Source organism: Hippopotamus amphibius, chromosome 5, assembly GCF_030028045.1.
Source record: "Hippopotamus amphibius kiboko isolate mHipAmp2 chromosome 5, mHipAmp2.hap2, whole genome shotgun sequence".
NCBI classification, from domain to species: Eukaryota; Metazoa; Chordata; class Mammalia; order Artiodactyla; family Hippopotamidae; genus Hippopotamus; species Hippopotamus amphibius.
The window spans coordinates 125928022-125954522 of NC_080190.1; the positions used below are offsets into that span (position 1 = coordinate 125928022).

At 47.6% G+C, this 26501-nt stretch overlaps 1 protein-coding gene across 5 annotated transcripts in view; it reads right to left on the minus strand.

The window, feature by feature from the left end:
- Positions 1-26501, minus strand: part of LYN (LYN proto-oncogene, Src family tyrosine kinase) — a 105294-nt gene that overhangs the window by 15243 nt on the left and 63550 nt on the right. For all 5 annotated transcript variants that reach the window (XM_057734093.1, XM_057734092.1, XM_057734091.1 and 2 more), the window contains 2 exons: positions 21656-21838; positions 19232-19308 (listed from right to left, as the gene is read on the minus strand). In XM_057734093.1, coding sequence (XP_057590076.1) covers positions 19232-19308; positions 21656-21838 — 260 coding nt within the window. The remainder of the gene's footprint in view (positions 1-19231; positions 19309-21655; positions 21839-26501) is intronic.

Here is a 26501-nt window from a genome sequence, read left to right on the forward strand (position 1 = left end):
AGTAACTCTGGCTCTATTTCTCTATTTCGCAACAGCAGGAAGAAATCACAGACCACTTTCGCTAATGGAATTTAGGATCAACTTCTCATGCATGAATTTGGTCTTGCTCCTCTGGGCCACTTAGTCTAAGAGTTGTCAGCACTGCAGAAAGAGCTGCTGCGTAAGTGCATCCCCCCTCGCCTAGGCTCAGCCGTCCCCGGGGACCCAGGGAGAGGGGAGTGATTGCCTCCCACTTTCTTTTTAATTAAATTATAGTTGATTTACAATGTTTCAGGTGCACAGCAAGGTGATTCAGTTATACACAGGGAGAGATGTATTCTTTTTCAGATTCTTTTCCAACATAGGTTATTACAAGATACTCAGTACAGTTCCCTGTGCTCTATAGTAGGACTTTGTTGTTTATCTACTTTATATATAGTAGTGTATATCCGCTAATCCTGCTAGCTTGGAAAGGCTGCTATGTAAAGGCGTTACGTGGAGTCACTCAGGTTTGGTGAGGACAGAATCTGACTCAGAAGACTGCTTTGTGTCCACAGGTATTTTACTTAGATGATGATGATAACAGGTAGGTGGCTGACTGATAGGTAGTTAGGTAGATACATGGGTGGATGGATAGATATTAGTAACCACTACTTCTCCTACCACCAATGGAGTACTTTTTATGCACCAGACACTGTTTTACATCCCTTATACTCAATTCGCGTTTCATCTGAATAACAAATCTGTCAGGTGAGTTTTATTCCCATTGTACACATGCAAATGAGGCTTAGAGGGGTATAAGAGCCCGCTGAAAGCCAGGAGGGAAGGAGAGCCAGGACTGACACCCAGGAGTGTCTGACCTCCAGATCACATTCCAGAATGTTCCATCGGAAGGAGAGCTCAAAACTAGATGATTCTGGGACTCAAATTTTTCATCAAGAGAATACTATTTTACCCAGAAGAGAGAAAAATGCTTTTGAAGTTTCCTCCCAGAATTCATTGTTTTAAGCCCAAATTTCACCCCTCAGAAAAGCTACCACAAACCCTCCCTGGGTAGAGCTCAGGATACCCATCTCCAGAAGGACATACAAGCTTGGTTTGGGTTGTCTTTGCTAGAACAGGGTTTCTCAACCTTTTTCCATTATCACCACCTATGGAGAAATTTTTAATTAAATTAAAAATTTAAAATTAAATACAAAAAAATAAGATTTTGTCAGGTAGGTCTGAGCTCTGGAGAGCTGCAAACTATCATAATATTTAAGATTTTCCCATCTGCCAAGAACCAGTTTTCACTCCCTTGGGGGCAATCTTGCCCCACTTTGAATTTTTGGTTTAGAAGAAGCTAAATTGAGCAAAGAAGGTATAAAGCCCATTTTGCCCGATGACTCAAAAGAGGGAAATAAGATGGGTGATGATATATTCTTGGCTTAGATGAGGTTAACACTCTGTCAGAATGAAAATAACCAGCTTAAAATTAAGCAGGAAAATATTATTTCATTCAAATAGCCCTATATGTTGCAAAAAAAAAAAAAAAGCAATAACTGTCTTCTCCTTTGGAAATTTCATGGGACTGAAAGGAAATTATTTTCCTAGGGTCACATCACAGGTTAGTGCAATGGTTTGGAAGTGACTTTAATTTCCCTTCTGTTCATTTAGTGGTTAAATTAAGTTTTAACCTTTACAGCAGTATTTCTTTTCTTTTCTTTTCTTTTCTTTTCTTTTCTTTTCTTTTCTTTTGGCTGCTTTGGGTCTTTGTTGCTGCGTGCGGACTTTCTCTAGTTGTGGCGAGTGGGGGGCTACTCTTCATTGTAGTGTGCAGGCTTCTCACTGCAGTGGCTTCTCTTTTTGTGGAGCACCAGCTCTAGGGCATGAGGGCTTCAGTAGTTGTGGCTCGCGGGCTCAGTAGTTGTGGTGCATGGGCTTAGTTCCTCCACGGCATGTGGGATCTTCCTGGACCAGGGATCGAACCTGTGTCCCCTGCATCAGCATGCGGATTCTTAACCACTGTGCCACCACGGAAGTCCCACGCCAGTATTTCTTAACCGTGGCTAGGTACCTGGGCATTTTATCTTAACCCGGGTCTCATCCTAAACCACCTAAACCTGCATAGCTAAGGAGTTGAGGCCTCCCTATGTGCTTGTGACCTGCAGTCTGGGTGGGGAACGGCCCTCAGGCCTTGTCAGCTTCTGGGTGCTTGACTCTGACCCTGATTTACTTGATCAGAACCCAGATTTTAACAAGCTCTCTGGGTGACCTATACGCACACTGAACTTGGAGAAGCACTGCGTTAGATCCAACGCTTTTCAATTTCAGCTATGTAAGGATCTAAAGTTCCAGAAAGACTGGAACAAAATCTCAGCCTCAACCTCATGAGTGGATGCACCGCTGTCCCCCTAATGCTGGCGAAAGGAGGTCCCCATGCAACTCAACGGGAGAAAAAGAAGGAGCAAGATGAGCACAGCCGGCAGGAAAGAGCCCGGCGGGGAGGTGGCGGTGCTAGGTGGCCACTGGGGAGGTGACGGGTCAGATGACGGAGGTGCAGCCTAGTCCTAACCCGTCAGCAGCTCAGAATGTGTGTCCTGAGCTCCTGTTTTTCTTGTTACTTAGGGAGAAGGACTCCAGCTCGGAGGCAGGGAACCCAGAACTTCTTCCTCCGCATCATGGTTCTGAGGCCAGGCCATTACTTCGAGGGCTTAGGAAACTGATTTACTCTTTCAGCTTTAAATCATCTGCAGGCAGTCTCTATTTCTTGGGCCATGCCAGCTACACACCAGCATCAGGCTCAGTGATGCACAAACGTGAGAAAACCTTGCCTTTCTGAACCACCGGCCAATGCTGAAGAAGAACTAAAAATGTCTCTCGTCTGCATGTGCTAATTTCCAACTCAGTATCAGAGAGTCTGTGTGGGAACCTACTGGAAATTTGAAGTGAAAAGCACCCCTGTTACCTAAAATGAGAATAATTGTGCAAGGAGATGACGTTAGTGATGTGTCTGTGCTCCTGGTTTAAAGCTACCTGGTTTAGGGTCATGTGTGCTTGCCATTTCTCGAGCTCTTCAGTTCAAACAGCATAAGTGGGCGTACATTTCCTAGTTCCTCTTTGTGTGCCTTCAGTGGAAATATACAGTGACATTTCCTCCCTTCGATGTTTCTGTGGGCATGTGTGTGCTGTCCTGGGAGGACAGAGAGGAACTACTAGGTAAGCAAGTGACCCACTGGGATCCCAACCTGAGCCAGTAACCCAGCCAGCTTCTGGTGAAATCCCAGGCACCTAGAACCCAGCGAAAGTTCTAGGCACAGAGGAGATGTTAAAGCTGATGCTACCTTAGTTAGAGGCCAGTCTCATCTTGTCAGTGTTAAATGAGCAGACCCCAGCCTCATGGCACTGCGAGAAGGTGTGACCATCGGGTAACCATTGGGTGACCCAGCCAGGAATCAGAGGGACTGGAAACACACGTGATCACAGAGGATGCTCTGACCCCAAGTACCAGGGAGCCTGCCTGTCCCACTGCTGGTGCGTTGCGGGGGACGAGCCAACCCTCCCATAGACGCACCCTCAGGGGCCCACGGGCACGGCCTCCTCCAAGTGCAGGAGACCCAGCCTCCGCGGCTGGTGGGTGTGGGGCAGTGGGGGTGGATCCGGACCCTCCCCAGCATCTCTGAGGATCACCACGGACACTCCCTCTCCGTGGTAGTGCTGCCAGTGTGTGTCTAATTTTCAGTAGGTCAGTATCCACACACATGATTTTACATCCACCCACATGCGCACACACCTTATGAAAACATACAAACCTATGGGAAGTTTTCAGAACGCAACATTTCATAAAGCGTTACGCCTCCTGCTTCCTCTGCCCACCATTTTTACCCTGCACGCCCGCGTGCGCACACACACGCACTTATGATGGGCAGGGTGGCGACAGAACACAAAATCTAGAGTCCTATTTGCTTTGCAGAAGACTTTTTTCTGGGGTATGAGGCCAGAAATGTTAAATCAGAACAAAGTTTCCAGAAACATCTGAGGTCCGCGTACGCCTTTAAATTCCCTCTCCAATATCCATGTTTAAGTAGCAAGTCTGTGTTCCTGTTCCCCAAATGAGGAAGAGACACTGGGAGCGGCCTCGGCAGACTTCTACACACACCCCTGCCCATGCTGCCCCGAGCAAGCAACAAAGGACCCTCCTCTCTCGTCATCAAATACATTTACTGAGGAGGGAGTTGCCAGGGACAGTCTGGGGGCTCACAGGACGGCGATGCTTGGGGCAGGAAATACCTAACACCGACGCCCGTTGGGTATATATGAGACAAGACTTATTTTGTGTGGAATACAACACTGGAGAAGAAATCTAAAGCAAGTTTTACACACCAAGGCAGACTCAAATAACCCTCCTTGCAAGTGACCTTCCCTGCTAGCAATGGCCACAGAGGTCACGTATCTTTTTCTGTTTTTTTTCCCCAGAAGCCCAACCAAAGCTGTGAACCCTGCATCCCACCCCACCCCAGCACCCACGAGGCTCCCTCCGCTGGGGGCTGAGGCTCTGAGCCACCAGCCTGTGCCCGCTTATGCGCTCAGCGCACGGACCGCACAGGTGTCACCAGAGACCGCGAGGGATGCTGTGGACACACGGAAGCGTGTTTGCGTGGATGGCCTTGCCATGCGAGTCTTGCTTTAGGGTTCTGTGTTCACCTGGATTACTACCGCTGTTCTGAGAAACAGGCAAGTAACAGGCTATCTTGTTTAGTGAGTGATTTTTTTAAAATTTTAATGAGAAGAACCCACCTGTGAGTCAGAGGATGGAGGGAATAAAGGAATAAAGGAACCAGACTGAGCCACTGCACGTGATCTCTCAAGCAAAGCTAAAATCTGCCCCAGGAAATTCCAGCCTGAATGAGAAACTGGAACTGAAAACTGAACCTGTCTTCAGACTGGCCGGTTGGAAAACATTGGTCATCTAGGCAAGCAGTGAGAGAAATCAAACTAGAAGCCTTCCAGAAAGCAGGAAAGACTAAATTTTGGTTTTCTTGTGGCTGTACTTGTTCCATTAAGTATTGTTGCATCGCTCTCTAGATACATATGTCCTTCCTACACTTGGGGAAAGCAGAATTCAAGTCATTAGTTACTTTCAAAAGCCCAAGGAAGCTTACAAAATAATAATAAGTTGGAAACGAACAAATGGGTAAAACCTACAGTCTCTCTGACGGGGTTTCAAGCCTCTCTGAAGGGTCCTCTATATCACCCCTGGGGTCAGTCTCAAACTGACCTAAAAAGACCATTTCAAGACAACAGCAAAATAAAATGTTAAGAAAACGGAGTTTTCTAAAAGAACACACCTCCTCAGTACTCCAAATACGACAGCATTTGCTTTGTAGCACTTGACAGTTCCCATAGATGTACTTTTCTATCTATTAATATTCACTGATTCTCAATACTGCATCCCTACACTCTTTCATCCATAATTTGGATGGAGGAAGGGATGGCATAGAGAGCTCATTCCTTGCTATATTTGGGGGTCAAATTTCTTAGAAAATATGTTTTAACTTTATTGGGTTATTAAAATATTCTTCTCTCTTCCTCTTTTCCAAGCAAAAGTTCTAAGAAATAACGGACTCTATTGCTTTGATGGTGACGGTGATGGTGATGGTGGTGGAAGGAGGATGGGGAATTGCTGGGTACACGGTGTCAGTGCTGTAAGATGAAAGGAGTTCTGGAGATGATGGCGGTGATGACCACACAATAACATGAATGTACTTCATGCCACTGAACGGTGAACTTAAAAATGGATGAAATGGTAAACTTTATGTGTATTTTATCACTATTGAAAAATAAAACTGGGAGCTTCCAGCTGTGGGAAAGCTGCAGCAGAAGGCGGCAAAGGCTTTGGAAACACTTTGGCAGCTTGCGGTGGCACCCTGGACGGGGACGCCCATGCACACCTGGGGGGACCAAACCACACTGGGCAGCGGTCAAGGCTCCTCCCGTATCACTTCCTCCCCAGGCCGCTCCTCAGTCTAACCTCAAGTAAACCTGGCCTTGACGTGCACACACAGTTAGGGATTAGCAGGAAGTAAACCCGTGACGCCTCAGGAGAGAGTTGCTCAGTTGTGACTGTGGATCAGAGACTGACGAGTCACCTTGGGTTTTATACAAAACAGGGGCAAGTTTCTTCTCAAAATCTTAAGTAGTCCACTCTGCAAAATGGCGACAAGAATAGCACCAACCTGGCCGAGTCCAGATGAGACCGGAAAGGAGAATGCAAGACTGCTCAACGCAAGACGGAGATCAGGGATTACTGTTACTCATATTAATACCACTACTATTAATAACAAAACGACCCACATCCAGATCTGGTTCTTCACGGGAAATTGACAGTAGCACTGATCTCTTAGAGCCAAGGGGCTGTGGGTGCGGAGCGGCCCACGAACGCCCGAGTGCAGCCTCAGGCATGCTGCCCCCCTGCTGAGTGGCTACCGCCATCCTCGGGAGCAGCTGGATCCAGACTCCGAGTCCGCGGACGGGGCTCCCTGGCTGTGAAGGGATGCCCTGTCGAAGATCACCACCCCTCCTCCCCAAGTCAGAGATGGAACTGCCCACTCTGCACCCGCAGGACAGGGCAGTGAATAAGTGACACTAAGATTAGAAATCTCCTGTGCTTACTCTCCCCTCTTCTGCATCAGTTTCACTGCTGCTACTGTCATCTAGATGACCTAGCCCTGGACTTCTCTGGTGGTCCAGTGGCAAAGGCTCCATGCTTCCAATGCAGGGGGCCTGGGTTTGAACCCTGGTCAGGGAACTCAATCCTGCATGCCGCAACTAAGTTCACATGCTGCAACTAAAGACCCTGAATGCCACAACAAAGATTCCTGCGTGCGGCACTGAAGATGCCGCATGCTGCAATGAAGACCCAGCGCAGCCAAATAAATAAATATTTACATGACCTACCCCTGATCTGCAGCTAATGAACTATGCTTATCACCTTGGAAGGAGAAGGAAGCAAAATGTTCTCAACTTATCCCAGGGATAGAGAAACAAGAGAACAGCCATTGGCTCTTCTGTCTGGGCCTTTGCAGGAGAGAGGAGATGTAAGGGCAAGATCGGTGCTGCCTCTGAGGAGCAATGTGACCTGAGTGGGTATGCCCCACACACCTCCAGCTGAGGAACAAGTCACTGGACGAAAACATGCAATGCTTCTCAGTGAAAACAAGCTGTGACTCTCAAGTGACTCAAAAACATTCCTACTCTGAGCCTATTATCTGGCTATTGGGGCACAAGAAAATAGGTGCAGTCAGTAAAGGTCTGTCCACAGAAATGTTTTGTATTGTTAGTGAAAAAGTGGAGATTCTCCAAATGCCCCTCTACTAGGGAATGGTAAGGAAATCATGACACAGTCACAGAAGCAGAAGATTATAATGTAATAGGTACATATAGGTTTACGGAGAGTTTTTAATAAAATGAAAAACTGTAATATTCAGTTCAATACATACGAAACAGCACACATGGTACAAACCTAATGTAATGAAAAGTATAATGAGAAAGGATGTATAATGATGAACTAAAAACCAAACATGGGGAAAAAACTTAAAGGAACAGTTCCCAGAAAACTAACCTGCAAACAAAGAAGAAATATAGGAAAAGATGCATCGCCTCATCTATATTAAATAAAAACAAATTACAATAGGGAAATACTAAGTCTGACCTATCAGACTGGATTGGAGAGTGTTAAGATGTCTTAGGGCAGCACTCTGGCTACTGTGTGACAGATGGTCTCTGGAGGAAGCAGAGCTGAAGCCCAAGGCTGGTTAGGCAGCTATGAGGTCACGCATCCCGAGACAGTGTTCGACTTGGGTCAGTTACAGCAGGAGAGGAGTTAGGACTGTGAATCTATTTCAAGGTCAAATCGACTGGATTTGCTGAAGGATTAGATGCACCATGTAAGACAAAGCGTCAGGAATGACTTCAAGATTTGGGGCCTGACAACCGGAAGGATGGAACTGCCATCGGGGAAGGGGAGGGGACGATGGGTGGGCAGGTTTCAGAGGTGGAGGACAGGTGCTTCGTTTGGGAGGCACTGAGTTTGATGTGCCTGATACACATCCACGTGGAGATGCTGGGTGAGCAGTGAGGTCAGGGGGGAGTTCAAGACAGAGATATAAACTTGAGAGCACCCAGCACACAGAGAGTTGTACTGAACCCAATAGTGTCCCCTCCTCAAATTCACGACCACCTGGACCCTCAGTTTTTGCAGATTTAATCAGTTAAGGATCTCGAGATGAAATCACATGCTGGATTTAGGGTGAGCCCTAAGTCAACGAGCAGTGTCTTCATAAGAGAAGGCAGAAGAGATCTGAGATGCACAGAGAGGAGAAGGCCCTGCGAAGGAGTGATGCTTCCATAAGCCAGGGAATTCCAGGAGCCACCAGGAGGTGGAAGAGGCAGGAAGGACCCTCCTCTAGAGCCTTTGGAGAGAGCACAGCCCTGCTGATACCTTTATTTAGGACATCCAGCCTCTGGAACTGTGAGAGAATAAATTCCTGTCATTTCAGCCACCTAGTTTGTGGTAACTTGTTATGGCAGCCCTAGGAAAGTAACACAGTGCTCTCAGTGAGATCACTTAGGAGGTGAGTATGGAGAAAGAGGAGGTCCACAGACTGACTTCTGGCACCTACCAATGTTTAAATGTTGGGAGCTGAGGAAGAAATTCCCAGTGAAGTGGGAGGAAAACCAGAGGATGGTGTCCCAGAAGCCAAGTGAAGAGAGAATGTCTGGGAGGAGGGAGAGACCAAGCACGCCACTATGAGGCTGAGGAATGCTCTTGGACTTGTGTTGTGGGGTCACCGATGATGACTTATCCAGAGCTGTTTGGTCAAGTGGTGGTGGGTTCAAGAGAGAGCAGAGTGTCGGGGGGAGAATTGCAAAGAGGGAGTATAGTCCTTCAAGGACCTTTGTGGTAATGGGGAGGAGGAAAATGGAGGCAGAGGTAGCTGGAGAGGGAGGTGGAGGAAAAGGAGGGCTTTAGTGTAATTTCTATGGGAATGGCACAGAAATGAGGGGGAAATGTTAGTGCGGAATTTCTAGAGCCATGTCTTGAAAGGCAAGAGGGGACAGGACGTGATGCACAGTGCAGGTGGCTGTCACATCAGGAAGGAGGGAGTGTGATGGCTTCTCCTTCTCAGTGAGAGACAGCAAGACCCCCCGAGAGTGGGAAGAGGGGAAGGAGTTTAGGTTTGGGGACAGAGGAGAAGGTGAGAAACGTCTGTCCAGGGGTGTGCGCGTCGTCACGGGGCGGCTTGGTCACTGGTCTACAAGTCGAAGACCCAGTACCTCCCACCAACAGTGGTCACGGCCGGTGTGTGCATGTGGGGGCCAAACACGTAAAGAGCTGGGCTTGAACAGAGCGCACGTGACAAAGAGAGGGGGAAGGTGGCTACACAGAAGCCAGGTCAGGAGAGAAGAGAAACACAGGAGGAGGGGCGGAGGCATGGGGGGGAAGGAAGCATGGGGACGGAGGTGGGAAGTGGGGGGAGGCTGGATGGATGGAAGTGGTGAGAAGGGGCCGACACTGCTGGAGCTGAAGGCCTGGAGCGTGAAACAGCAGTCGGGCGGGGATGGGCAGGAACGGGGGTCCCGGGGGCAGAGTTACCGGTCATAACCATGGCTCTGGGGGCTCTGCGGGATGAGGACAGAGTCCTGGGGGAGGGGATGTCAAGAAACAGCAGGGCCTGAGTTTGAGGGTCTACCTGCCTGGATGACCACCAGTCATGGTGAGGGCTGTGGGGGTTGAGGGGTGGTGAGCGAGTGCAGCACTGAGAGGAAGTGCCCGGCGATCCGAGGAGGGACGGTGGGCTGGCGGGTCTCGAAGCCGGGGGTCCTGAGAGGGGGAGATGGAGGGTCTGGAAACGGTGGGGAACACCAGCTAAAACACACCGCTGCCAACACGAGTGCGAATCTGACTGTTACCAGTCACTGCGCAGGGACGACCCGGAGCACTGCCCAGATAATTACCTCACAGACACGGGGACGGTGTGGGTAGAATAGCCAACGAGAGCTGCAGACTCTGAGGTTTTAAGAAGAGACTGCCAGTCTCATTGCCCCTTGAATTCCAGCCTCAAAGGAACCTGAGTGACACTAGAGAGGAAAAACCTGTTCGCTTACAAATGTTTCCAAAATTGAATACATCCGCCCCTGGCCGCCGTGTTCCATATTTCGTTGACAATTTCTCACCCCTCATGGCACTCTTTCCTCCACAGAGGATGAGAAACAAGGCGGCTCTTTGTCTTTTCGGAAAGGCCCAGATACTTCTTGTCTACTTCCTTCTTTTCTCACTTTGATATCGACCAGTAACATAAGCTCTGTGCAAGGAAGTCAACACACTTAGACGGGGTGGGGGGGGCGAAGAAATGTATCAGGAAAATGCTTCATGGTTAAATCCACCTGAAAAGTGACCCAGAAAACAGTGGAAACACATGTTCTTCTAATTACTCGTTCAGAGCCACGCGAAGAAGAGAAGAAAGGATCTGTTGTTTTAAGCTGAACGTGGGCAGCCCCCGGATTGGGGCAACGCAGTCATTCAACAAATATTTATTGAGTACCTATTGCATGCACGGTCCTGTGGTAAGTGCTGGGGACACAGAGGTAAACAGAACTCACCCAAATGTTCATGCTGCAGGACGTGCGCTGAAAGAAACGGATGAGAGAAAGAGAGAGACAGGGAGGGAGGGAGAGAAAAGAGTGCGCGGAACAGAGCTGGTGGCCTCCCAGAGTGGGCTTGGGAGAGACACTGAGACGGGAGCCTGCTGGGCTGCAAACCCCACAGAAGCCAGGTGCTGGGGCCTGAGCCCACAGCCATCGGGAGTTTTACAGGTGTGATGGAGTCCACCGAGGGTGCTTATTAGCAGGGTTGCAAAACCACCCAATTAGTGGGAGACCTGGAGGAGGGAAATGGTTAGAGGCAGAGTCGAGAGCGTGGTTGCCAAGAGCCGGGGACATCCGGCAACGAGGGTTGTTTGGGGAGATGAAAAAGTTCTGGAGATGGACATTAGGGCTGGCGGCACAGCAGGGTTAATGCACTTAGTGCCACAGAACTGGACACTGAGAAATGGTTACAATGGTAGCTTTTATGCCCAGTCTATCTGACCATAATAAAAAATGCAAAACCAAATTTATCCAATTGGCTTTGCCTGCTCCCTGGAGCTTGGAAAGAGGAAGGGAAAGAGACAAGAGGGAGGGAGGCCCTTCAGGCGCAGGGCTGCCAGGTAAAACACAAAGGGGACACTCCTACTCAAGTTACTTGTGGTGTATCCAAAATTCAAATTTCACTGGGTGCCCTGGGTGCCTAAACCTGGCAGCCCCAGTCAGGGCACCTGCAACGGCCCGGATGAGAGACGGTGGCGGGTGGGAGGCAGGAGATACGTTTTGGAAATGGAAGGAGGGTTTGCTTAAGGAAACTGCCCCTGGGGTGGGGGCCCACCGCCTGGGGCTGCACCCTTGGCCTCGGGCCGGGGTGGGGCTCTGGGGGGCTGGAGGCTGGGGCCAGTGCCACCCACTGGGGAAGGGGTCTGGGTACGGGGAGGGGGTGAGGCTGCAGGGTGGCACCCGTGGCAGGTACCATGTGGCTTTGGGCTCCACCTCGCTGTGCTCTGGTGGCCCTGTGGTCGTGGAAGCATCCCTTTGGCACTCAGGCAAGACCCCAGGCTGCCAGCCAGGCCAGAGATCAGAGCTGAGGTGCCAGGGAGGCAGGAATGCAATCCCGCCCTAGGGGGGCACTGAATTTGGGCTCTGCTGTGCTGCGGGGGGCTGCAAACCTGCCCCAGCAAAACCGGGGAAAGTGCCTCCAGGCGCCACCCTGACTTCAGAAGGAACTCTGAGGACAACAGACTGTTCTTAAACTGGGCAGGGCGCTGACTTTTGGCAACTCAACTTCAAACAAGCATTATATTGGATTTTATATAAACCAGCGAGTGATGGAACACTAGTGGCTTAAAGCATGTGTTCCAGGGATGGGAAAGAAAGCTTTTTTCTACAAAACCATGGCTTTTAAAAGACCAATCATTTAAAGTTCACTCGAAATCATTTTAGTTCATTTTTTCCTAGGTAGAAAAAAATCAATATGAACCTGTTTTTAAAAACAAGGACCAAACAAATTCCATTCAAGGAATAACAGAAATCAGTTGCTTGGATAGCAGGGCTAGGAGAGGCCGGGAAGGAGAGTGAGCGGGGAGGAGGTGGAGGAGGGGGAGGAGGAGGAAGCAGCAGGGTTTAGAGAGGAGCTCCGGAGACAAAGGAAGGGATTCCAGGAACTGGGGACAGAGGAGGAGAGCTCGGTACAGGGAACGGGACGAGGTCCCCGCCAGCTTCCACCAAAATCACCGCTGGAAGCGTTCAGCCAAGCTCCCCAGGGCTTCCTTGTTGCAAATCCAGTGCACGTTTCTCAGTTCTGATCAGGCCCTGCCTCCTCCCTAAGGACTGTCTCCCCGGACCACGACCTCACGCAGGTCTCTCTTGGCCCTTTGCGAAGGTGCTGCCCTGGGCCCTCCTCTGCACGCCCGCACAGCCCCTGGGGGCCTCCATCGACTCCCTGCGGGGACGGTCCACAGGGCAGCCCCCAGAACTCTCTCCAGCTCGCATCCCACTTCCAAGCCCAGACCTATTAAAGCCCCAACCACTTGGGACATCTCAACCTGGGTGTCCCACGACACTTCAACCCCCACAGCAAAACCTATACCCCGCTCCTCCGAAATCCGGTACCCACGGTCCCAAGCACTCGGCTGCCCATCCAGATGCCGGGTGTCACCTTCACTTTCTGCTCCTGCACATGTGTGATGCAGGTGGGGCTCCACTGGGCCCATCCTCCCTCCCAAGACCCCGGACTCCAGCCCCCCTCCCTCCTCAGCACGGCTGTGCCTGGGGCACAGAGCATCTCATTCCTGCTGAGACGTTTGCAGGCTCCCATCACTCGCAGGAATAAGGAGAAAACTGCCAAGCAACCTGCCCGGATCCACCTCCGGGTGGGAAGTTCCTGGACGTGAGCTGAAAGTATCCTATTGGTGCTAGAAAGGTTTCCAATCAAAATTCAATCAAGAATAACTTCTTCTGCCTTATTCACTATGTTAAACAACCAGTCTTTGTTCCTTTGCTTAAATATGCTAAACACCCCAACCACCTAACATAAAAAAAAAAGTTCCTGTTTTACACTATTTTAAAATGTTTCCTAGTCTTTCAACTTTTTCAGGAGGAAACTACATAGGATCAGTTTTGCAATTCTGATAGTAACTCTACTTTCGTTTGTCTATTTTGTAAGTATGGCTGAAGTTTAAGCCTCAGACATAAAATTCATTATTCAGAAAAGATAATAGAGGATTTACGGGCCTGTCACCTGGGCACTACATCCATGTGATACATTCATATTCCTTTATTTAGCGATGTCAGAATCTATATCAACGCCTTCTGAATGTATTCAAAAGCATTCATTTTAACTTTCGGGTGATAATCGACATAGATATTCTAAGCAGATTTTCTTAGTCGTAGAACATCAGAGCCGAGGTGATGGGAAAGCTGACCTCTGCCCTTCCTCACAGATGAGGACACGGGGCCCCAGGGGGATTCTCCCCAGGTTGGAGCAGGTTTTCCGACTCAGTGCACCATATTAACATCATCAATAGCTCCATTCACAAAGTGGCACTGATAGTTCTCGTATTGTGCAGAGAGACCCACTGTGTCTATAAGATATTTTACCTTGGGAACGGCTTCCAAGCAGTGGTTCCTCAAAGACACACACTGAGGGACCATCTGTCCTGATGGCCGAGTGACCCCTCAGACAGGGTGGCACCCAGGTCAGATGATTCTGTGAAATTAACTACTTCTGCAGTACTGGCCGTTTCCTTCTGGGGGAGGCTCTTGTGGTTGAAAGAAGCGAGAATGTGGGGCCTCCCTAGAGTCATGTATGAGAATTCCCATGTAAAGAAGGAGATCAAATATGAAGTGGGGTGGGGACCTGGCCTCCTGGATGAAAACGCAAACCAAGCCAGTCACCTGAGTTTCCACTTGTCATGGAACCTGATCCCACATCTCAATGTGAATCTCCCTCCAGTTTAAGTAGACTAAATGCACACAGGACTTGCCTGGTGGCACAGTGGTTAAGAATCCGCCTGCCAACAAAGGGGACATGGGTTCGATCCCTGGGCCGGGAAGATCCCACATGCCATGGAGCAACAACTTCTGAAGCCCACATGCCTAGAGCCCGTGCTCCACAACAACAGAAGCCACCACAATAAGGAGCCCACACACCACAAAGAAGAGTAGCCCCTGCTCGCCACAACTACAGAAAGCCCGTGTGTGGCAACGAAGACCCAACGCAGCCAAAGGACAAATGTGATGACACTTTAATTAGGGGTTAATACCAATAAAGGTTTTGAAAATAATGTTGCTGCTTTATTATGACGTTATTTGTGGGTTGGGGAGGTATGGAGGAGAGCCTTGAGCTGGACAGTGAGAGCCTACCTTATCTTTTAGATTCTTTACAAAGAGACAGAATGAGGACACCCATTCATTGGCAAGTATTCCAGAAACTTCCCCACAACAGCCCCCTCCAGACACTTCAGACCCCATTTACCACCAACATGACTGGTGAGTTTCGACTTAGAGTTATTACAAAGGATCCCCAATCTATATGCTGTTTTCTTGGTCAGCAGACACTGTAATGAGGGCAGACTTAGAAATTCTAATGTCAAAGGCCTTTGCACTAAACAGGCTGAGATCACATGATTGTAGACTGAGGTATCCTACCTGCCTGTTTTCCCAATTTCCAGCTTGAATGTGGCTTAAACTTTAACAGGAGGGGCAAAATGTATCTCGTGCGTGATCCCTGTGTGATAGAAAGATGTGCATCTTTGTAATAGAGATTTTTTGGGGGAAAAAAAGCTAAAGATATTATTAATGCTGATCATCAAAATCCATAAAAGGGGGAAACGCGTTCTCAGCACTGTGTCCGGTGCAAAATCATCACGGGGCAACTCTGATCACGGAGTGGGGTGCAGAGGAAAGGACCGCTTATCTAGAGTCAGGGGAACCAGGATGGAGCCCAGCAATTCTACCCACTAGTCTGCAATCTTGGACACATCCCGCGCCACCTCCTCATCTGTCAAATGTATTAAATAACAATATAAATACTTTCAAGGTTGTTGGGCTCAAATTAAATGATGGAGGTAGAAGTGCTTTATCATCCAGAAAGACTCAAAGAAATGTTACTTGTTGCCATGATTATAACAACAGCTTTGATTTTCCCGTTTTTATTAGAGTTTTACTCACACCTAAATCCATTTCATTCTTGGTACTTTTTGTACCTCGGGGATGTTGCCTCCAGAGACCAAGCAATGCTTTGATTCCCTGGCCTGAATTACAAGATGATTTATCTGACCTCCATGTTACAACTGTGAATTTCCCACTTCTTTTTCCTCTCTGTTTGACTAGTCTACAATTCCATTTCTGCCTCTGCTGAAGGAAGTTCCCACAGATTTCCCCCTCTCCTCTTTCCAAGTTCACTTTTCTTCTCCTACATGAGGCAAGGGCTGGAAGGGAATTAGGCAAATTCTCTCTGCTTTGAAAGTATCAAACTTTCTTTGCAAAGGGGTCATTTTCCAACTTCCACACAAAAAGGACAAGATGGCCTCATTGACTACAAGAAGAAAAGCACTGGATAGAGCTGATGTAGCTGGGATTTCTTAACCTCCATTAAGTGGAGAGGAAGGCAGGTGGCCTGACACATGGGTTGGGGGGTGTGGATTATACTGGAGCTCCAAAGAGCCTTTCAGAACTCATCCTGAGACGGGAAGTGATGAAATCAGCTCTCACATGAACGCACAGGCGATCACGTGCCCTCACCCCACTTCCTGTCTCGATGGGCCCTCAGGGAGAACGCAGAGAGGAAAGGAGCATGGGGAAGTAGGTGGTGGGGAGAGGGAAGAAGCGGCCAGAGGAGAGTCTGGGAAAAGCCCCAGAGCTGTCCCTCACATCCCCCTCTCCGCTCCCCCTCCCCTGTTTCTTTATTCCTCTGGGGCTGGGAGTCAGTCAACTGATTTATTTCTACTCTCAGTCCCCCACTGCGAAAACCTGCTGAATGTAACTTCAGTTTCTTGTGAACACTCAGTTTCCCAAATCTCTGATGCTATTCACAATGCAAACGGAAAAAGGAAAGCGTAAACATATTTGACAGGCTGCTAACTGAGTTCAAACACCACATGGACGCACCAATTCTTCCACTCTAAATGGTCAAGGGGAGAAAAGGGATAGGAAAGGCTGGATTATTAGGTATCCGGGTATCCTGCATCGTTTTTTGTGTTTTTTTTTTGCCGCCCCCATGGCATGCGGAATCTTAGTTCCCCAAACAGGGATGGAACCTGCGCCCTGCACCACCTGCATTGGAAGAGTGGAGACTTAACCCCTGGACCACCAGGGAAGTCCCTGTCCTCTGTCACCTTGGGGCAACTTTATTCATATTTACTGTTCTTAAGTTATTCACTATGTGAAAGCGGCAATGTTAATTACTGGCACATGCTGGAGAGGAAAAGGAGAAAAAATTCAGAGATGACTTTCTAGGAATAGAGGTCGTTTGAGAAAGGCACATAAAGGTGAAGGAGTGCTGGTGAGTGCCAGTCATAAAGGGAACAGGCGGTATCACAGCAGGGCGGGGCCGCGGGCGTAGGTAACAGGGTGCGGGTGTGTGCGGTACATGATCTCGGACTGAGACTGGGGCGCACAGGCCCCACCCTCACGGCCAAGGTGCAGCCGCTCCAATATGATAATAAGAAAAGCCACAAGCAGACGAAACAGATAATAATCAAGGTGCAGCAGGTCTCACGCGCTCCCCCTTGAGGGGAGGGCTGGGGAAGAGTCCGGGTGGGGTTTGTGCCACGAACAGGGATGGACTCAAAAGGAGAACAAGTTCCGTTGTAAAGACCATGAATTTCGTGCTGACCCCACCTGCCAGGGGCTTCCTGGGTGCTGCTGACTCTCCCTGGAGTCAGCACTCCTGCACTTAAACTAGATGTCGTACCCGGCGGTCACGGCTGGGAAAGCCAGCCTGAGAGAGGCAGGCAAGAGCATCATCGCGTGAGCTGGATTTGGTATACTGGCTTGGACGTTGAGCAGTGGCAGTGGCCTTGATTGCTCCCGGCCCCCCTGGAACCTACGACCTGAAAGTCACGGTCAGTGCCGGCCTCCGTGATAACTGACTTTGCAAGTTACAAAGGTTTAGAAAGCAACTTTCCACCCAACTGGTTTCTATTAGAAAAAGTTAACCTTTGTAACAATAGGAATAATATAAAAGTTAAAGATTAGACACGGAGGTCTTGACGTGGACATTAAACTCCAAAGATGTCAAGGTTTCATAAGGTAAGCTGTATAGAATCAAATATAAAATGCCCTCATGACAAGATAAAGTCCTACCCAAGGTGTCGTACACGCCCGACATGCTAATTTCCACCCTACAGAACGGCAGGCACAGATGAGACCCTTAGGACTGGGACAGGAATGACCACTCAGGCCTCCAGGCCACATGCCCCACTCGTCCCCATCCCTGTCACCCCTCTTCCTTCCTGAGGAGGCTTTGTGAGACCCCTCAACGCCCTCACCCTGCAGGGTGAGCAGAGGGCCCCATTAACCGGTGCCGACTGTGACGCGGGCTTATCAGCCATCTGCTTCCCTCGTCTCCTGACTCCTGTCCGCACAGGGTCTAGAGCTGCGCCCATCAAGTCATCTCTCGATTTACTGTACAGCAGTGGTTTTCAAACCGCGGGCCTGGAACCCTGGGGATCCCACAGAGCCTCCGAGGAGCAGCTGAGAGAGTTTCAGGAGAGGGTTTGAAGGTCAGGGCTGCTTCCTCCAGCCCCGCCCAGCAATTTTGCTTCTTCTTATACCAGATACTAGAGTCGCAGATGCCATCTGAATTGCCTACTGCGATGAGGAACCTACTAAGCGCCCCAGTTCTGCAGACAGGGTGAGGGCTGAGCAGGACGACTTCCTCGCCCGCCTTGACCACAGGGAAGGGACGACTGCCCCCAGGGTCTCCTTCCCCAGCATCCACCAGCCACCTCTGGAGCGCCCTGTCCACGACACTTCGTTTGACTTAACCCTCAACACTTCTCCTTGAAGCAGGAATGACCAGTTCCCTTGGACAGGAGAATAAACCAACCCAGCGAGGCAGAGACCCTCCTGACAACGGCCACTGAGTGCACGAGCCTCGGCACAAGCTCCAGCCCTGGACGCTGGGCCCCGGCTCTGTCCCCAACACTCTGCTGCGAGGTATGTGTCCTGGGCCTTTCTTCCTGAAAGTGCTTCACCGGTGGGTGAGTTCATTCCTTCAGCCTCATCTTCCCAACAGGCCTTATCAATTTCCCAACTTTTAAAAGAGGGGCTGAGGAAGAAATGGGAGTAAGAAAGGAAGACCATAAAGAGCCCCCTTTCCCAGAACTTCTAGAAACCTCTCGTGGTCCTTTGGGCTTTATGGTACATGGTCTTCCCAGCATGAACCACCCATGACCAATCTCGAGAGACAAGCAAATCGCTGAACAGGACTGACGGACACGACGAAACCATGAAAAGTCAGTAGCTGGCATCACTCGAGTGTGCGTTTCCTTGCGATCCAGGCACAGGGCTGGGTTTCTGGGTAACTTCCCTCTCCTCTTACATACACGTCAGAAAACATCACGTGATTCCAAACTACCCAAATTTGCAACTTTCAGGCTTGTTACTAGAAATGCTATAAATGAGTATTTCTCAGAATCCTAAAGACACACCCAACAAGAAGGAGTGAAAGGGGGTAGAGAGGGAAGGCAGGTCCTCTGTTTTGGGGAACACTGAGGACTTAAACGCATCAGTACCTTAGATCAGGAACTTAAACACCACAGATGCATCACTGAGAAGGTGCTGCGCTTACACCTCGTGGAGCGGCTTCTCCAAAATACGCGCAAAGTGATCAGCTCAGCGGCACGGCCCCACCTCTCGTGCGGAGATGGACCCAAGTATAAAGAGGTGGGCCCGGCTCAGAGTCAAGGGCATCCAAGTCCACACTCGACACCTGCACCCACATTCCAAGGGCAACACCCATCGCCGCCTCCAAGGACATGTCCTCTGGGAGGTCTTTTTGTCATCACCACTACTGGGAAATGCAAGGCAAAGCCCTTCACCCTGGAAGTGCAATTCCAACCCGACTCTGAAGCAGGGAGGTTTTGCAAATTTATAGCAGGCCCGCTTTTGCATACTTCACCTGAGCAGAGAAGTCGATCAGTTTTGGAAGCAGCACTTTGCCCCCTTCATCGCTCTTCAGGAAATCCAGCAAACTGCCTGTTGGTAGAGGGAGAGCTCGTTAGTGCAGTTCAAATGCACAAGAAGAAAATCCAAACAAAATTCAAACGATCATCCCTACTGGCAGGGCAGGGACGGGGGAGCACGCAAAATGACTGCTTTGCTTTTATTTTATGTTTATTTTTTGGCTGTGTTGGGTCTTCTTTGCTGCGTGTGGGCTTTCTCTAGTTGCAGCGAGTTGGGGGCTACTTTTCATTGTGGCGCGCAGGTTCCTCATTGTGGTGGCTTCTCTTGTGGTGGTGCACAGGCTGTAAGCGCTTGGGCTTCAGTAGCTGTGGCACACAGGCTCAGTAGTTGTGGTGCACGGGCTTTGTTGCTCCTCGGCATGTGGGATCTTCCTGGAGCAGGGATCGAACCCGTGTCCCCTGCATTGGCAGGTGGATTCTTAATCACTGTGCCACCTAGGAAGTCCCAAAACGACTGCTTTGTAAATCTGTGTGGTCACAGAGCCTTTTCCTGATGTTGGTCAAACCCAGTCACCTCTAACCTGTCCCCTTTGACCTGATGTGAAATGTACATGAGCTCCAGGTAGCTTTCTTGCCACTGAGCACTTTGTACCTGCCCCCACGGTACACATCCTGCAGCACCTGACCTCCAGAGCTTCTCGGGGACAGAAACCAGCCAGTCCTCCCAGCGGGTCTGCCCGTGCCCACAGCAGGCACTCAGCTGGGCTACTCCCCTGTGTGTACAGCACAGACCTCAGCCACACCCCAGGTGCCCACTGAGTGTTTGATGAACCGACTGAGCTTTGGAGGAAAGTGAGACCTTACTTAAAAGTGCTCGGGCCCACAGGCAAAGTCTCTGCTTCCTGGGGCTTCATCTCCAAAACATGACCTGCTTCTTCTTCTAGAACTTATAGTGCCATCCTGAGGGTAGCCTTGGGCAAGTTCCGTGCTTCCTCCGAGTCCCTGTCAAGAGGGCAGGTCCCAGGAGCTCCATTAGAGGCCACGGGAGGATGAGGGTAACACATGCGGCAGGGCGCTGGCAGGTAGTAAGGGCTCAGTGAACCCACAACACACACCCCTATGTCTACAACAGATGACCACCAAGGACCCACTGCACAGCTCAGGGAAGCCGCTCAGTGCTACGTAACAACCTAAACGGGAAAAGAATTTGAGAAAGAAGAGATGCATGTATAGGTATAACTGAATTACTTTGCTGTACACCTGAAACTGACACAACATTGTTAACCAACTACACTCCAATATAAAATAAAAAGTTAAAAAATTAAAAATTAAAAAAAAAAATCCACAGCACAGAACAATGGTACTTAGCCCTCAGACTGCTGGAAAGATTGAGTGAGACAACCCCTGCCCAGGGAGGACATCAAGGGCAGTCTGACATATAGTAACTGCTCAGTACAAGGCAGGCACTGCGATCAGGAGAAACTCATGTTTACATGTGTGATTAAGAAATACTATTAGTTAATTAATGCAACAAGTACCTACTGAATTCCTGCTTCAATGTCTGATCCTGAGCCTGGTTGCTGGGTTGTAGCAACCTAAGCCACAGGCCATATGGCTTTTTTTTAAAAAAACAATGTCCTTTATTGGATGGATTCTGAGGGACTAATATTCTGAAATATTAACATATATTAAATAAGAAAATGTGATAATATCTTTATAGCCTATTCAGCTATGATATCACACTATAATCTCCATTCTGCAGAAGATCATTGTTAATTCTGGTTTATGGCTTCTGTGTCTTTTCTTCCTTCATTCCTTCCGAAGATTCTTTAGAAATCACTCAACCATTTATTAGTCTTTCTACTGGAAGAAGAAGGATGGTGACTCAAGATCCTTTATCTGAAGGTGACAACAACGGGAGAAAAGACGGTTGCTAGAAACCTCTTCTTCAGGGATGCTGTGACGACACAGGAATTTGACTTTGACAAGGTTTTAAAATACTTACATTTTGAAGTGACACCCTTAACATTTACATTTAGATGATGCTAAAGAGGAAAAGGGACTGGTTTCGAAATTTTGAGAACTCACATTTGGAACCCACAACAATTATACTCTTATTTGAAACCCATATTTACTTCTTTGACAAATATTTCCTCGGGCCGACCAGGTATACTATAATATGTATTTAAATGGAGACAAGGGCAGAGAAGCTGGGGAGACGATGTACTCATTTTATAACAGATGACTTCCAGTGAGGTGGTTTATGAAAAGGCTTTGTTTTCCTGTATGTCCTGATGCTTTGGTAGTGACCCTGCTGTTTTACAATTTGAATTATCTGTGTATTCTCCAGACATTTAGATGTTTTCCTTTTTGAAGGTCAGGGCTTCACAGGCACGGGTGCTGGGGGGACGGGCGCTCACCCTTGGCCATGTACTCGGTGATGATGTAGATGGGCTCCTCCTTGGTGACCACGGCGTACAGTCGCACCAGCTTGTCGTGCTGCAGGGTCTTCATGAGGTTGGCCTCCTCCAGGAATGCCTGCACAGACATCGTGCCTGGCTTCAGGGTTTTCACAGCCACCTTGGTACTGTTATTATAGTAACCTAGCGAGAGAAAGGAAGGGAGGCCATGCTTTATCAAAAACTTCATGCAGGCTTAAGAGAATATTTAGTTATAGACAGAAAAAACTTCTATAAACTCTACAGTGTTAACATGATCTAAAACCTATATATGTAACATTAGGTATATACACTAATATGAATAAAATAGATAACTAATGAGAACCTGCTGTATAGCACAGGGAACTCTACCTCACTTTCCTGTACAGTAGAAATTAACACACCATTGTAAAACAACTATACCCTAATTAAAACAAAACAAAACAAAACATTAGGGGGCGGCTGAGTAAAGGATATACTGGAATTCTCAGTACTATCCTTACCAAAAAAACCTAAAATTATTTTGAAATCAAAAGGTTTTTATAAAACTATAGTAATATAAAATAGTAATAGTAAAATAAAACTCCATATGCACTGCACCATTTTCTCTAATTAGATTTTCTCTAATTAACAAAATGTTCTTTATCTAAGACCAAAAAACCCCACACACCATAACTCTGTATACTCTTACACACACACAAACACTGCCAATGGTCTGGAAGAAAATATACCAAAATACACTGAGTACTGGCTTAATTATAGGTGATTTAAATTTTGTTCACCATACCTTTAACTCTTTACCAAACTTACTGCAATGAATGTGCATTATTTTTATAATCAGAAAAGAAAAAGCTTTGCACTTGAAAAAATTTACTAACTTTAAAGTACAAACAATCCACTAGAGTCAAATAAGCATTTCCCAGAGTTTTTAGAGAACTGGATTTGGTGATTCCGTGTAAACGAAGGACTCTGAGATGAACTGTCTGGGTATCACTGCCCACCCCACCCACTGCACCAGGAGATGCAGGGGCAGCACGGACAGCTCATCAAGAAGATGCCTGTTTCATTCGATTAACCACAGCATTTCCCACACTTTCTTGACCACAGAACACTTCTTCAAGTGCCCTTTCACACCCTCCAGAATGCACTTTGGGAACTACCATCTCCTTAATATAGTTCCCCCAAGTCACCACTTTTCTGGGACCTGCCACCATGATGTGCTTACTTTCAAGCTTGATTTTCTCCTGGGAAAGTTTTTCTCAGTGGTTTGGAAAGCAGAAACAGAGATAATCACAGGTCCCTTTCTTTTCCTTTCTTTTCCTCCCCTCCCCTCCCCTTCCCTTCCCTTCCCTTTCCATAGCTCTCATGGAAGTACAAAAAAAAAAGGAGAGTGGCAGCTGGTCACCACCACAAGTCACCCATCAGGTCACCTCTACCTGGTGGGTTACAGCCTGATAGCACCTGCCCCAATAAAGACACAAGTTTAAGGAATGGTGATGTGAAAATGTCCAGTCTCTTTTCAGGTCACACGGTTATCAGTTTATACACAGCTTACACGCAGTGCAAATCAACAATGGTGGTCTCTAAGTGGCAGAATTTGGGGTGACTTTGACTTTTCTTCTTTTCTATTTTGATTAAATTTGTGAATGAGCATGTATCTTTTTTTTTTTTACAAAAGGAATTATTTTTTTAAAAAAGGAAGTATGTTTCTATTTTCACACCTTCCAATGGGTAAGAGAAAGTATTAGTTTACAGTTAACGGTCAACTCTAGTCAATTTTTCTTCAGATCACAAATACTGTTTTTTCTGTTAAAACTTTTCCTTTTATATTCTCCTTTGATTTGTACTTAGTAGTGCTTCCCATGCCCTACAGAAAAATGAAGAATGTAGTATATAAAATAAAGTAAGTGCGGGAACATATGGCTAAGACAGTAATGTAAAACTGACAAAACATCGTCCTAGGTCATTTTCAAAAGCCGCAACCTACACAAAATAATGGAATTATGAATATATTAAATTGATTTCCACCTAAATGCATAATTACAAACAATACGACCTTTCATGGCCGTAAAGAGTAAATTTAAAGTAAATCCCACCAACAGAAGTCCTTTAATATTACATTTGAATCAAGAAGGTTCCATTATAATTTGTTTAAAAGTTCATAAACAGGTCCTCATTTATGTTGATAGATGTGTGGCAAAGCATAGCAAGGTGTAACAAGAAACTATACCCTCTTTGATACATACAACTGACAAGGGACTAGTGTCCAGGATATATAAAGAATTCCTACAAATCAATAAGCAAAATAGAAAAAATAGGCAAACTTGGATAGGCATTTTAAAAAGATGATGTTCTAATGACTAATAAACTTGTGAAAGAAACTCAATCTTATCAGTAATCAGTGAAATGCAAAGAAAGCCACAGGGAGAAACCACCACCCAGCGAGACAAAAATGACAAAGTCTGACAATCTTGAGTGCTGGTAGGTGCTGGCTCCTTGGCAGGGAAGCTGGGGCAGGTCCTGCAGGCCCTTTCCTGGGCCCTTTTATAAGCATCACTGAAATTCAGCTGTAAAGCTTCTGTCTCCAACAATATCCTCAAGGTCCCTCGAAGGATGCTGACAGAGCAGGCTCCTTTCTAGTGCAACTATACTGAGTGACCACCTGCCAGGGCTGTGCTGACCTGGGGCCCACATCTACCCAAAACCACTGTGTGGTTAGGAAATGGAACATTGCTGGTGAGAGTGTAACCTGAACAAGAGCTTTGGAAACTAAGCCGGCAGCATTTAGTGGAGTTGAAGGTTCACACACTTGTGTTCCAGCACATCCACGTCTGAATAAGCTAGAGAAACTCATGGACCCCGGCACCAACCGGCACAAAAATGTTCACAGTAGCCTTGTTCATAGGAGCCAGGACATGAGAACGACTCCAATGCCATCAATAAACAGTGAGAAATAGGTCGGATTCCTTCACAGTGCAAAAACAGGCAAAACTAAACTACACTGTGTGCACAAACCCCCACATACAAAAGCAGCAGAACCACAAAGAAAAGTCAGGAAATTACTGCAAAAGCAGAATTGCAGCTGCCTTTGGGGGACAGGTGGGGTTGTGGTTGGCAAGGGGTGAGTGGGGGCTTCGGGGTGCGTTCTCGGTGGTCACCATACAGGTTTTCATGTTGTCCTTAGCTGTGAAATTGAACCTGTATATGGTATGCACTTTTCTGTCTGCCTGTTACATTACAAATCAACAAAAGAAAGAGGCAGAACTATTCTCCCTTTGTCGTCATAAAAGCTCTGGGAGTCACCGAGACTTTCACATAACATACAATTATGGTTAAAGGATGAAGGAAAAAATGCTCTCCAAGCATAGGGGAAAAATTACCAGGAAGTACTGCAGTGGCTAAAGATATTAAAAATGCTGACAAGGAGTTTGAGATGAGCAGTGAACAAAACATCTGTGTCCGACACAGCTCCTGGATGGCCACAGCTGCCGCTCACGGTCTCCTAGGGCTGTGACGTTTGCATGTTATGGCAGGTTCCATCTGCACTAAAGGCATGACCTTTATTCAGCGCTAAGGATCAACTTGTACTTTACCAAGATATTCCCTGGTACCGGCAGGTTCACACCAGTCACGGAGATTTGGACTGGCATTGCAGATGGAAACATATACGCACTACCGTGTATAAAACAGATAAATAACAAGGACCTACTGTAGAGCACAGGGAACTCTACTCAATATTCCATAATGACCTATATGGGAAAAGAATCTGAAAAAGAGTGGATATATGTATATGCATAACTGATTCACTTTGCTGTACACCTGAAACCAACACAACATTGTAAATCAACTATACCCCAATAAAAAATAAAATTTTAAAAAAATATAAATAAAAAAATGAAGTCACAAAAATTTTTTTTTAAGTAAAAAAAAATCTTTTGAAAGTAGTAAATAATTTCCTGCAGGTGCCGCTCTGCTACAGGTAAAGAAAGCTGAGAAATCTCCAAGGCCAGGTGTGACTAACTTAACAAAAAGCACCGAACAACCACAAAGTGGAGGTGGTTTTACAAAAAGATGCACGTAGCTGGTTTCAAAAGGTGGCTGGTGACTGACTTCAGTGCAGTTGGCTCCCATGAAAATTGATCAAGCAAAATTCAATGCAAAACCAGTTTCCTTTCTTTCCCAAAGTCTCTTCAGAGACCAAGCGGCAACAGGAAACGTCACCCTTTGTGTCACTGATGGGTCAGTTCCCAGGGAATCCAACAGCCCGTGGAGGAAAACGTGTCTCTGAGCCAGATGTCAGAGGATCACACGGACAAGAGGAAACAGCTTGAGAGAGAAACTCCTCTTTCTTTTATCCCCACCCCCTGTTCTCCCCGCCCCAGAACAGACCACTTCCTCGTATTTGTCCACTTTGCTTCAGACCAAAAAATCCCGACCATAAAGTGGGCCTGGGAGTCTATGAGCCATTTCTCACGCTTGATGAAAATATTCACTTATTTGATTAACAGGGATACGATTTTTAATTCGTTGTCCTTTTCCTATCCATGAGCAAAGCTAGCCAGCTTATCTCCTGAGAAGTAAAAACTCAATTCTGGCAGCTCTAGATTGCACAGATTTTGTTATTAAAGAGACCCTCAGTCAGGATGAGACGTGCAAACACACACGGGAGAGGGGCATCCTTTGACCTGATTCGCAGCACATCACCCACCACTATTCTTTTGGTTTTATTCCCAGCTTTCCTCTACTGAATGCATTCAACAAACTGACGTAATTTCAGTGGCTAAGGAAGAGCTCCCTGGCTGGCGGCCAAGATCACAGAACCATACTC